Source organism: Elgaria multicarinata, chromosome 2, assembly GCF_023053635.1.
Source record: "Elgaria multicarinata webbii isolate HBS135686 ecotype San Diego chromosome 2, rElgMul1.1.pri, whole genome shotgun sequence".
In the NCBI taxonomy this organism is placed as follows: Eukaryota; Metazoa; Chordata; class Lepidosauria; order Squamata; family Anguidae; genus Elgaria; species Elgaria multicarinata.
Genome location: NC_086172.1, coordinates 33,210,630 through 33,223,344, shown reverse-complemented (window position 1 = coordinate 33,223,344; position 12,715 = coordinate 33,210,630). Strand labels below are relative to the sequence as shown.

Sequence of the window (12,715 nt, the reverse complement as noted above, 5' to 3'; positions counted from 1 at the left end):
AGCTGTGATGGTCACGATGCCCGTGATGTCACACGGCCCATTTAGACTGAGGGCAATGATCCCAGAAGAAGGTAATTCCGGGATTGCACCCTCTCCCTCTATCTACACCCATAGGTATAGAAAGGGCCACTGACAGCTGTATGAGGGAAAGGGCAGAGACAGGAGTACTGGGGAGGCAGATTGGCTAGAGTCTTGGAACTGGTTTAAGAGGCACATTGGCTTAAGGAAGCAAGGAAGAACAGCTAGTAGACACCTGAATAGGGAAATGTTTGGACGAAAGAGAAGCCTGAGGAAATAGAAAATAGCTGTGTCATTTTTATGCCTGCAGCACCTGGTGAAATTCCCTCTTCATCACAACAGTTCAAGCTGCAGGAGTTATACTAGAGTAGGGTGACCATATGAAAAGGAGGACAGGACTCCTGTATCTTTAACAGTTGCATAGAGAAGGGAATTTCAGCAGGTGTCATTGGTATGCATACAGCACCTGGTGACATTCTCTCTTCATCACCAAAGTTAAAGTTGCAGGATCCCTGCCCTTTTAACCAGATACAAAAGAGGTCAGGGCTCCTGCAGCTTTAAATGCTGTGATGAGGAGAAAATTTCACCAGGTGCTGCATGCATACAAATGATCCCTGCTCAAATTCACTTCTCTATGCAACTGTTAAAGATACGGGATCCCTGTCCTCCTTTTCATATGGTCACCCTATACTAGAGTGACTAGATACAAAAGAGGGCAGGGCTCCTGCAGCTTGAACTGTTGTGATAAAGAGGGAATTTCACCAGGTGCTGCATGCAGACCAATGACACCTACTGGAATTCCCTCTTCAAACTAACTGCTACAGACACTCCTTTCCATAAGGTCACCCTACTAAACACTGTCTCCTGTCATCATTCTATCTCATTTCACAACAGCTACAGCTGTTTGGAGAAGTGTTTCTCCCCAAGCACTTCTAAAATACGCATGCTAATTTTTAGCAAATGCCCAGTTGTGAACTCAACTCTTATATAAACTTAACCCTTATCCAGAACGCAGACTAATATATTTAAGGAACTTCAGGCACTATCTTTTTTCCACTTTTGCGAGTGAGTGAAATATTCAGCCTTTGCCCTGAAATAAATGCACTCTGGACATGTTCCATCTGCTTATTAAAGCCTGCCATGTTTAGTCTTATACAGCAACCAACTCTACTCCTTTTATTCATACACCAAGTCATCAACACCAGTCTCTACAAATAACTTTAACATTCTTCTTCTTTTCTTTGCTTTTTAGAATACCTTTTCAAAAATCGCAATACTCTGGAGTAAAACAAGTCACAGCATACAACAGGTTAGGGTGACCATATGGAAAGGAGGACATGACTCCTGTGTCTTTAACAGTTGTATTGAAGAGGGAATTTCGGCCAGGAGACTGAACTTCAAACAGGCAAACCCATTGAGCTACAGGCTCAAACCCCTTCTCACATAACCTATGATGGATAGCCACATGTGTTTGTATAAGGAATCTTTCTCAATTCCAATATGAACTGACCTGATCTATACCTCCCAGACAGAACTTAGGCCCTTTCTACACATAAGGATTATTCCAGGAAAATGTAGGGATCGTCCCTGCCTGCTCCCGGGATCCCCTGTGTCATTTGGATGCACAGGGATGATCCCGGGGGAAAGGGCAGGTATAGAAATGGCCTTAGTTACTTGCTGCCTTTTGCATGTCCTGAATGTCCTGATGCAATTCTCAGAATGTATATATAAGCTAGTTTTCAGTTCACAGATTAATACGTGAATCAGAACTCACTTATCCTTTGCTTTGAGCTGCATACTTCTCAGTATTTTGTGATAGCAGTTCTAGGCTTGGAAAATGCATACAAAATGCATATTTTGGGGGGACAATGTGCACAATTTAACTGCAAATTTTCATGTGTTTTTTGCTAAACCCCAGAAAATGAAAGGGAACAGACTGACAACTAAACAAGGGTCAGAAATAGTTGGACATGTCCATCCCTAATCAAAATGCATTTGAAATGTGTTCTTGAGAACAATACGTTTGGAAAGTGGTACTTGGGGAGAAAATATGTTTAAATATATACATATTGAAATGCTAATTTTTGTACAGATTTTTTAAATTCACCGATTAATGCAGGAACATGATGGAATGGATTTATGAGTGAACACGTGTGAAACTGGCAGGTTTCTTCATCCCTCTATTCACCCAACTGGCTCGGTCTCCTCTTTTTTTCAGAGAGGAAAGCCTGCATGATTGATAAAGCCATTCAGCTGCATCACTAGTTATATTTTAGGCGCAGTGGTGGGGTGTGCAAGTGTTCCTCTCTTGTATCACATTTGATTCAGGCAAGTAAGCTATTACAGACTATTATGTTTAAGCCTGATCTCTCCCGTTTTAAAGCATTCTTACCAATAGCACTTTCAAAGCCGTTCCGGGCCGTGTTTGGGCACACAGGACAACACTCTCCAACAGGCGCCTGCGAGTTTTCACATTCCAACACTTCGAGACACTGGATCTTATCGCAAAGAACGGCTCCGTTGTCACAGACGCAAATCTGGCATACCTCAGGTTTCCATATATCCCTGTTTAGGTACATCTGTCCATTATATGTGCAGGGTACTCCTTCAGACTCTAGATCTAGTTGCAGGGGGAAAGAAGAGAGAGTAATGTAAGTTGCTTCATGTGACTGCATGTAAGAAAAAGCTTGCAATACCATGAAAACCCATCATGATGTAGATCATTTCTTCACAGGGGGCATATCTAGATGGGGCGATATCCTGGGGATCATCCCTGTGCATCCACATGGCACACAGGGGATCCTGGGATCAGGGAGGGAAGATCCCTGCATTTCCCTGGGATATTGCCCTACACTTTTCCCCCGGTTTTTCCCACAGTCCCAGGATGATGCCGAGACCACAGCAGGTATGGACAGCCATCCCGGTTTTGTCCCGGCTCCTCTTGAGTAAACGCGAGGATTTGGGATCCGGGCATAGGGCACAGAGCTCTTCAGGAGCTCCATGTCCATCAGGGGGAGGAAAGAGCAGGATTATTTTTTTAAAAAAACCACCTGACCTTTTCAGTGGAGCGCTCCTGTGCTCATTTTCAGGAAAGAAAAAAAAACTAAAATGGCGGGCGTGACATCCTCTTCCTCCCAGGCTGTCGCGTGCCATGTGTGGACTGAGGAGGAGGATCTCGCGATCACCACATTGCGAGATCCTCCCCCTCCCCTCCCCAGGTCTAGACATGCCCAGTGTCATTGACCCAACCGTACAAAGGAATCCATACTGCAGCACTGCATTTTGCAGCCGGGACAGCAGCTGGGAGCCATTAAGCACACTGATGTGACCATGATGCTACCGTCTGCACAGGTGGCAAGACAGAAATAATGTGGGAGCCCTCCTATGCCACACAGACTTCTCTTGGCAATGAAGTCAGAGAAGTGAGAGGTGCAAACAAGCCATTACAGAGCTGCATGAGACAGACTCTGGTCATACAAGCAAGAGGGTGCCTACGCGCTCTTACAGATGAGACAAATACTTTCCTAAATTAGTAAAATCCATTCATGTTCAATATATTCCATGAAAAAAAAATCCCTCTTGCCCTCTTTTGACTCAGCTCCCATTGGGATGAGTCAAAATGACATCGGGCTATTTTTCATGTAAATTCTCGACTCTCCCAAGAATGTCAACTAGCAAGTTTAATAGCATGTTTGAATGCAGGCAAGAACCCGGCGCTGTTTGTCAGAATATGCTGATAATAATGCAAATGTAGCACCGCTATGTTTACTGCCAGTTCAGTACATCAAAATAAACGCACTGCGCTAGAAATCGGAGGGTGCTTTTATTTCCCCTGGAAGCATAGGCCATACCTAAAAGCCAATGGCATGGCTTATTGCAGTTACGCAGCTTGCTCTGCCCATGCTTGTGAATTTAGTGCAAGTGCAATTAAATTATCATCATCATCGATGCTGGAGGATAAAATGGCAGTGATTTAACAAGAACATCTCTCCATAATACTCCATGCATCAGACGAAGCAGGTCTTGTCCACACTTATGCCAGAATAAATTTCTTGGTCTTTAAGGTGCCACAGGGATCTTTGTTTTTGCTCTAATTGGTCAGCACAGACACCCTCTGGAAATCTTTTAGAAGTATGGTTTCTCCTCCCCGCCCACGCCAGAAAGCCATACATTAAAATCTTTCAAACCAGATACAAAGAGGACTTGCAAGGCTTTATGAATACAGTCCAAAAGAAGTCACATGCTCTTAAGTCTCATTGCTTCCAAAGGTACTTTGTGCCTCTTCGAACATGATTTTCTTCCTTGGGAAAGAATGGGAATTGGCACTCCTAACACCTAATCTTCTCACCACAAGGCCCAGAGTTGGCCAAAGGGAACCAAAGGGAGCTCTTTGGCCATGGCTAGACCAGGCCTATATCCCGGGATCATCCCTGTGCATCCAAATGACACACAGGGGATCCTGGAAGCAGGCAGGGACGACCCCTCCATTTGCCTGGGACAATCCTTAGGTCTAGCTAAGGCCTTTGTCTCAGGAGATGGATTGAGAGAGGGAGAGGGGGTGTGCACTTTCCTGCTGCTACTGCAGTCACCTCCCACCAGACTAGGTGGCTGGGAAAAGGTTGGCATTCCCACTACGGTAAAGTGACAATGATGGCGCTCCTAGGCAGTGACTGACACCTTCTCAAATCTCACCCCAGTGTCTTGTTCTCTGAGGAAAGAGGCCTACAGCACAGCATTAGGGCAAGATCTGAGATGACTCTCCACCCCAGACTCCGCCATTGCATCGGTGGCACTGCCAGCACCTTGGTGCAGCCCAAACCCCCCCCCCCAAAAAAACCTTACTTTGAAAAGGGTTCCCCTGTTGTGGCAAAGCAGCAGCAGTCCTTCAGCCTAGTCCAGTGCCTTCTCAGAACGGCTTACTCTTTGCCTCCAAAAGCAAGGGATTGTTGGGAAAGAGCTAGGAAGGATCCAGGCGTAAGAGTGATGCCACTGATTTGCTGCAGTGGGGAAAATGGTTGAAATAAACACACTACTACGACTGCCTGGACCGGCAGAGCAGCAAGGGTCAGTTGCTCTAGTGCTGGGGGGCGGAGGGAGCATAAACAGGGGGTCCACTCCAGGTGGCAAAAGGTCTGACAAGGAGAAGAGAACACTCAGACTGAAAGATGTCTGTGGCTGGAAAAAAATCTCCACTAACAATGGGGCATTAAAGGCTCTTTAAAGCATCTCTTCAAAGAATAACTCCTAGGCTCAGGTAAGGGCACTGATCTTCTGCTTCAGGCTTTCATTTCAATTCAAGCTGAGGAGAAGAACAGCAGAGGGAGGGCGAAAAGCTGAGGGCCGCCCCTGTTTTCTTCCTACAGTGATAATCACATTCAAAGAAACCCAGAGGCACATCTATACTGCGCCTCAGGGTGGAGAGATAGATAGATAGTTGACAAGGAAATCTGAAGATGAAGAAACATGGTACCATGTCAGCTGATCCATTTGTCATAATGCAAACCAGATGTGAACAGAGTAACAAAGGCATTAGCTGCGAGTATATGCTGGAGGATTTAAACTTTGCACCCCTAACTTAAGTAAAGTAATTTTGCCAATGTCAACGTAAGGAGAAATAAAACAGATGCGTCATTAACTATTACCTACCCACACTCACCCCTTAAATCACAGAACAAAAACTGATCTTCTGGCCAGATTGATTGGGGTTTGATGCCTAACCTGAGTTGAGATAACAACATAGGGTTGAATCCAATGTTAGTCCTACTCAGGACTGACCCGTTGAAATGAATGGGATGTTAGTTAGTTATTTCATTTATATGCCGCCCCATAGCCGAAGCTGTCTGGGCGGTTTGCAAAAGTTAAAAACAATGAACATTAAAAACAAATATACAAAAATTTAAAAGCATAAAAAAGCAATATCCATTTAAAACAGCTATTCTGGGGTCAGTTAAAAAACTCAGCATATGTTGTTAAGTGCCTGGCAGAAGAGAAAAGTCAACCTGGCACTGAAAAGATAACAATGTTGGCGCCAGGCGAGCCTCGTCAGGGAGATCATGCCATAATTGGGGGGGCCACTACTGAAAAGGCCCTCTCTCTTGTTGCCATCCTTCGAGCTTCCCTCAGAGTAGGCACTAGATGTTGAGCACAGTGTACGGGTAGGTTCATGCCGGGAAAGGTGTTCCATCAGGTATTGTGGTCCCAAGCCATGTAAGGCTTTATAGGTTAAAACAAGCACCTTGAATTGGGCTGGGGATCATATAGGCAGCCAACGCAAGTGGGCCAGAATCGGTCTTATATGTTTGAACCTTCTGGTTCTGTTTATCAATCTGGCCGCTGCATTTTGCACAAGACGCAGCTTCCGAACCGTCTTCAAAGGCAGCCCAACATAGAGCGCTAATTTGGAGGTTACCAGAGCATGGACAACTGAAGCCATGTTATCCCTGTCCAGATAGGAACATACCTGGGCCACCCACCAAAGTTGGTAGAAGGCACTCCAAGCCACTGAGACCACCTGAGCCTCAAGGGACAGAGATGGTTCTAGGAGAAACCCCAAACTACACACCTGCTCCTTCAGGGGGGGTGCAACCCCATCCAGAACAGGCTGAACACCCACTAGTTAGTCTAAAACTGGATACAAGCCATTGTTACCAGCATGAAAGGCAAAGACATCAACTGCTGTGTGGCAAATGATCCACTTGCAACAGTGTGGGCAGCTTTGCTACTCACTTCTTCCGCACGTGCATGACATAACGCAGAGCCTTGCAGAAGTAAGAAGTGTCACATCTCCAGCCCTGCCTCCCAGATGTTTAACATATGAATTCTGTGGCCAGATCTACACCAAGCAGGATATAGCACTATGAAAGCAGTATGAAAGCAGTATGTAGTATGTGTCAATGGGCCCCAACAGTTGACAGTGCACTTCAATATAGCTATAAAGCAGTAGTGTGGCTCCTGCCTCTTATATACTGCTTTCATACCCCTTTCCTACTGTAATTTCCTGCTTGGTGTAGATCTGGCCCAAGTTGCTTAATGTTTCACCTCCATAAGACCAAGTTGTTCAGAAAAGAAAAAGAGGTTTCTGAGCTAAAGAGGTTCTTTGCCTTTTCTTCAAATAAACCAAACAAACCACACAGCGACACATCACGCAGACCAGGATGAGGCCTGCTCAGCTGAGGTAAATATTTCCCTCCTTACCACTAGTTCATCCTTCCCCTGCCATGCCAAGATTCTGCAAACTGAATCAACGCAATGGGGTGTGACCTACATTTTCAGGTCTGTATAACAGTACCCTCTTTGTTCAATGTAGAGTTCGCCACCACAATAGAATCCCGTCAGGCTGGCCAGGATTTCTTTGTCCATGCCTTTCAGTCTCAGCCTGTGACCACATCCACCCATGTATTTTTTCGGAAGGAAAGGATACTCTACACCAGTGGTGGGCAGACTTCAGGCTTTTGGTATCCTGAGATCCTCAACCGCAGCCTGGTACAAAAGACAGACTTGAATTGCAGAATTCTGAGCCCAGGAATGTGTTTTTGAGGACCAGCACAGAACTGGGCTCACAGTCATTCTCCACAAAAATGCCACTCCCTGTTTCTTCATTTCAGCATGAAGAATTCAAGGAAGGGGTGGGGGAGTCAATTTTGTTGCTGTCAAACAACTGAGGGTAAGAAATCCTTGCTGATCTACTTAGGATGGACATTTATGTATTTTTTTCCTTGTCTTTGCTTTTTTCTCTTTTTTTTTTCATTTCACCCCTTATGTTTGTATTTTATGTAATGTTTTTTTGTTATGTATGCTTGTGAAACAATAAAAAATTACTGCCAAAAAAAAAACGTATTTGAGAAAATGCATCCCCCAAAAAGACACAAGAAAATGTAGCTTTGCATAAAACTTCTCTTTGTTCCTTTTTATAAGTATAGATGGAAGTTTAGAAATAATTTCTATAATTTCAATAGAAATACAGTACATCTCACCATAGTAGGGGAGACTGTGACCAGGTGATCTGTCTGCCTTGCTCAATCTGCTGTCCAGGTGCTCACTGTTAAATGGATGGCTTCATCAGTTCTCCCTCTTTATGGTTGCTTGACTGGACAGTCAATCAAACAGAAGACATCTTCAAACAGAGGACTGCCCTCTGCCAGCTCTCCAAAATAGAGGACTGTTCTCTGGAAACAGTCACTCTAGTTCTATTGCAAATCACCCAGAGAGATGCCAGTGCATGCAGATCTACTTTCTGTCCAACCCTATGCTAGGCCCTTTCTACACCTAAGGATTATCCCAGGAAAATGGAGGGATCATCCCTGCCTGCTCCCAGGATCCCCTGTGAGTCATTTGGATGCACAGAGACGATCCTGGGATGATCCCAGGAAAAAAGGCAGGTGTAGAAACAGCCCCACACATAAGAAGAGACATGCAGAATCAGACCACTCCAGCATTCTGTTCACGCAGTGGCCAACCAACTGTCTGTGGGAAGCCCACAAGCAGGACATGAGTGCAATCTCTCTTTCCCACTGTTGTTCCTTGAAAGCCAGTGTGATGTAGTGGCTTAAGTGTTGGACTGGGAGCCAGGAGATCTAGGGCATGTCTAGACAAGGCGATATCCCGGGATCATCCCAGGATCGTCCCTGTACATCCATATGATGCACAGGGGATCCCGGGAGCAAGGAGGGAAGAGCCCTGCATTTCCCTAGGATATTGCTCTACACTTTCGTCCCGGTTTTTCCCGCAGTCTCAGGATGATCCCGAGACTGCAGGACATGTGGGCGGCTGTCCTGGTTTGTCCCAGCTCCTCACGAGTAACCATGAGGGGCTGGGAACCGGGCATGGAGCACGGAGCTCCTCAGAGAGGAGGCTTATGGAACATCAAGATGAACAACAAATGCCCTCATATGAGCTCTACCAATTCGTAATTGTTAACTTATTCATTTATTCCCAGGCTTCATAAGTAACACCTTCAACTACTGCATGAATCTCAAGTCGATAAATAAATTTACTGAGGTCTTCTTCTGAAGGGCTTGTTTTGTTCGAAAACAATATATGACATCCCTGTGGCTCGCTATTTCAGCCCAGAATATTGGCAATTTTCCTTTTTAAATACAAGAATGCAATGAAAAACAGTAGGGGCAAAAGTGGCAGAGAAATAGAGACCAAGGTTCATTTCCCTCAGTTATAGGAGACCGGATACCAGGAAACAAAAAAAAGGGGGGGATGAAAGGAATAAGAATTCTAAAATACGTATATGAAATAAAATTCAGAAGTATATATTCCAATAAAAGTGACCTCACTGTTTCCCTTTTATGAAGCTGTTATAATTGGCAAAATAGTTCCTATTTCCTTTCAAAGTAACAGATTTATTAGGACTGATTTCCCAGGACTGAGCTCAGACTTGTGGAAAAATTTCTGCAGTTACTTAATGTGGAAAATTCATTGTACAGCCACGAGGTGGCAGGAAAAGCCAGCTAATAACCAGACGAAACGCTCTTATCTGCTCAGCGAAGAAAAAACCCAGACCAGGCCCCCAGTGTGTTTGAACTTATTTGGGTTGCTCTGAGATTCCGATTTGCTGCCAAAGGAAGTTCTCGAAGAAAATGTAATATCAACATGGCTGAGAGGATGAAGGAAATAAGTAGCGCGCACGCGCTTTCCAAACCGAGATTGCAACAGCATCTTCTGCTTGTGCTATCGAATGACGCTGACATTTGAAAACCCGCATTTGCTCGCTTGGGACCTACCCGTTGGCTTTGGACCAAGAGGAGTGAGTCATAGCTCACCAAAATTGCTGTACAAATGAGGAATGGGGGAGAGAAGGAGGAGGAGGAATGCTCATGGCCTATATTCCCTTAATGAGAACATTCTTCAGTTCCTCAGTATGTTACTACAATCAAGTATTTTTTAAATAATAAAAACTGATCTTGGTCCATTCTATAATGCATTTTCATTGCTGTGTGGGTGATTCATTGGTGGCCATCCACTAGCAGAACAGCCACATTTGGCAGAATGTGCTCCCCCTCCCCTCTTACAGTCCCTTCTTACAATGTGCTCGGGAGCATTGAACAGACTAAGGCACATGGGCTGTGCAGGAGGAGCAGAGGGAGGGGATGTCCCAGTGCATGAGCCGAAGTCTGCCCACAGGACATGAGATGTCACCCTGTGAATTCCAACCAGCCACAATAGAAAGGGCAGAAGGAAGCACAAGCGCTTCAGTTAGAACTGTGTCCATCAACAAAAAATTACAGATGTGTGTGTGAGAGGAATCCCATGCCCATTTTAAGGTTGGAGATGTTTCCCCTTGCTTTGGAAAAGCGGCCTAATCTTAGAAGCAGTCCCTGGACCTCTGTTGCACAGCCTTACAGGTATCTGTCAGCATCCCAGTTACTTCATGGGAAACAATACACTGGCAATGAGCATTCATTGACGCTCTCCATCCTCTGACTCATTCTGACATTTTGCAAGAAAATGCTTCTTTGTGGTCAGGGCAGGCACTACCATTCGGCCAACTAAGCAGCCGCCTAGGGCGCAGACCTCAGAGGGACACAGTACTGCCCTTTAAGGGTCACAGTTTTATACAAATTAGCTGTTTTAAGAAAAAGCATAATAAGTTCAAGTTTTGTGCTTTTTATTTTTTTCTACAAAACATCTGTTCTTAAAAATCGAAGTTGGAAAAAAAATTGGGGGGGTGCTAGTAGATCGACTTGCTCGGGCACAAAATAGTCTGGCATTGGCCCGGTTTGTGGTCAGGTCTCTTGAGAGAATATGGCAGCCCACGGGAAGCAAATACAGAGCTTCATCCCACGTACCTGTTTCCCTTGAATTATCCCCTACGGCGCTAAGCTGTCGCCATTGTTGTTACTAGATCCTTTGCATACCAGGAAATGGGTTGAAGGGAGGAAATGTAAAAAAAATCATAAAAAATCAATAAAAAATCAACGGATGACCCAATCCGATTCAAGTTTGGTATGCTTAAAGCTCTCCTTAATATCTATTATTGTGCCAATTTTGATGTCTTTGTCTTTAAAGCTTACGCAGATGTAAGCATTTGTTTAATTTTTCTTCAAATCCTGCTCCTGCGCCCCAGTGGCCGCTCGGAAAACAACAAATGATACGCTCGAAAACTAGTAGCAAATATTGCACTTCTTTTGGTTAAGAAGCACAATTAAAGCAGGGTCCCCAAAGTCTGTTGTGCTGCCCCAATGACCCCTCCACTGCCTCCCCACTGCTATCACAACTGGAGAATTATACAGATCCATCTAACTGAATATAGGGGAAGTCATATGGCTCATTTGTATGTCATGGGCAGCCTGTCCTACCTCACAAGGTTGTCCTTAGGAATAAAATGAGATAAGAGAAATATTGTGGACCTTGGGACAGGGCTGGGGGGCGGGGGTTCTAGAAGAAAAAGAAAACTAAAATTTTAAAAGAAAAAAATATATTAATAAAATGGAAGAATGCAAATTTATTTTAAAGCTGGGGTGGGCAGCCTGTGGCCTACTTTCATGTGGCCCAAAATCAAATTCCGAAAGCTCTCTGCATGCAATCAATTCAAACCTCTCGCAAGAGCCATCTGCCCCTTCCCAGACATCCCATTGGGTGGGAAGGGAGAGGGGGAGAGAGGAAAGGGGAAGCAGAAAGAAAAGGAGATGGGAGAAAGAGAGAGGAAAGAGAATAGGGGTGACCCACCCACTTTTGGCTTTGGTTCTGCCCACCCTTGGCTTTGGCCCCTCCTACCACAGACATGCAGTGCCCTACAGATTACCTGCGAGCGTGGGCCATGACAGAAAAAGGTTGCTTACCCCTGTTTTAAAGGGATTACAATATTCCATTTCTACAAACCCTTCCCTACTTTTAATAGATGTTACCTTTCCCTCCCTGCCTCTGAATTCCAGTGAATTAATCTCTCTGATTAACCAGAAGTGCAGAAATAAATCAAAGTGACACTTGTTGTGTGAGAGAGCAAGCACTCTGCAGATGTGCCGTGTATGAGCAAATATGCCTGTGGTAAGCAGAAAGGGGTGCCTGAGGAATCCTGTGGCCACTCTACAGCCGAACAGATGTGCCCAATCCAGAGGTTGCAGAGGGAGGTGTAGGTGCTAGGAGTAGTAGAAACTGATGGTACTGGGATGATTAAACCAAAGTTGAATACTTTGGGGGCTCATTGTTATCAATGGAAGAAATGGTAGGAGTGTCCTGCATAAACTTATTGTTTGCACTAGAATGCATGGTAGGCAAAGGGTAAGATCTCTAGATGATTCAGTCTTCAACTCCCAGAAGCCCCTGGTCAGGAATGCTGGGAGTTCAAGTCCAAAACATCTGGATATCTACTTTCGGCCTACTATTGCCCTGGAACATGTCTCAGAGTTTCCTGCAACGTCCTGAGATCAGAGACAGGACCGCAAGGGTACCTGGGCAGAAGAGTTACATTTGGAAAGCACTGGCTGAAATGACGGAAACCTCTCACATCAAACCACTCACAAATTGCCTGAATGGCATCGCCTGGAGTTTACTGTCTTAATCTGTAAAGGGGAAACAGTGGCTATGAGCATCCTGATCGTAAAGATTTCTATACTTCCAGGTGAGCAACCAGCAATCCTCCAGCTTAATTACAGAGGTATCCAGAGGGAGAGGCGGGAAACAAAATTATTATTATTATTATTATTATTATTATTATTATTATTATTATTATTATTATCCTACAGTAGCT

At 44.8% G+C, this 12,715-nt stretch overlaps 1 protein-coding gene across 1 annotated transcript in view; it reads right to left on the bottom strand.

Moving 5' to 3' along the window:
• The window catches only part of COL5A2 (collagen type V alpha 2 chain), a 161,618-nt gene that overhangs the window by 91,686 nt on the left and 57,217 nt on the right, over positions 1-12,715 (bottom strand). The window contains exon 2 of the mRNA XM_063116272.1: positions 2,411-2,638. Within this exon, the coding sequence (XP_062972342.1) occupies positions 2,411-2,638 (228 nt within the window). The remainder of the gene's footprint in view (positions 1-2,410; positions 2,639-12,715) is intronic.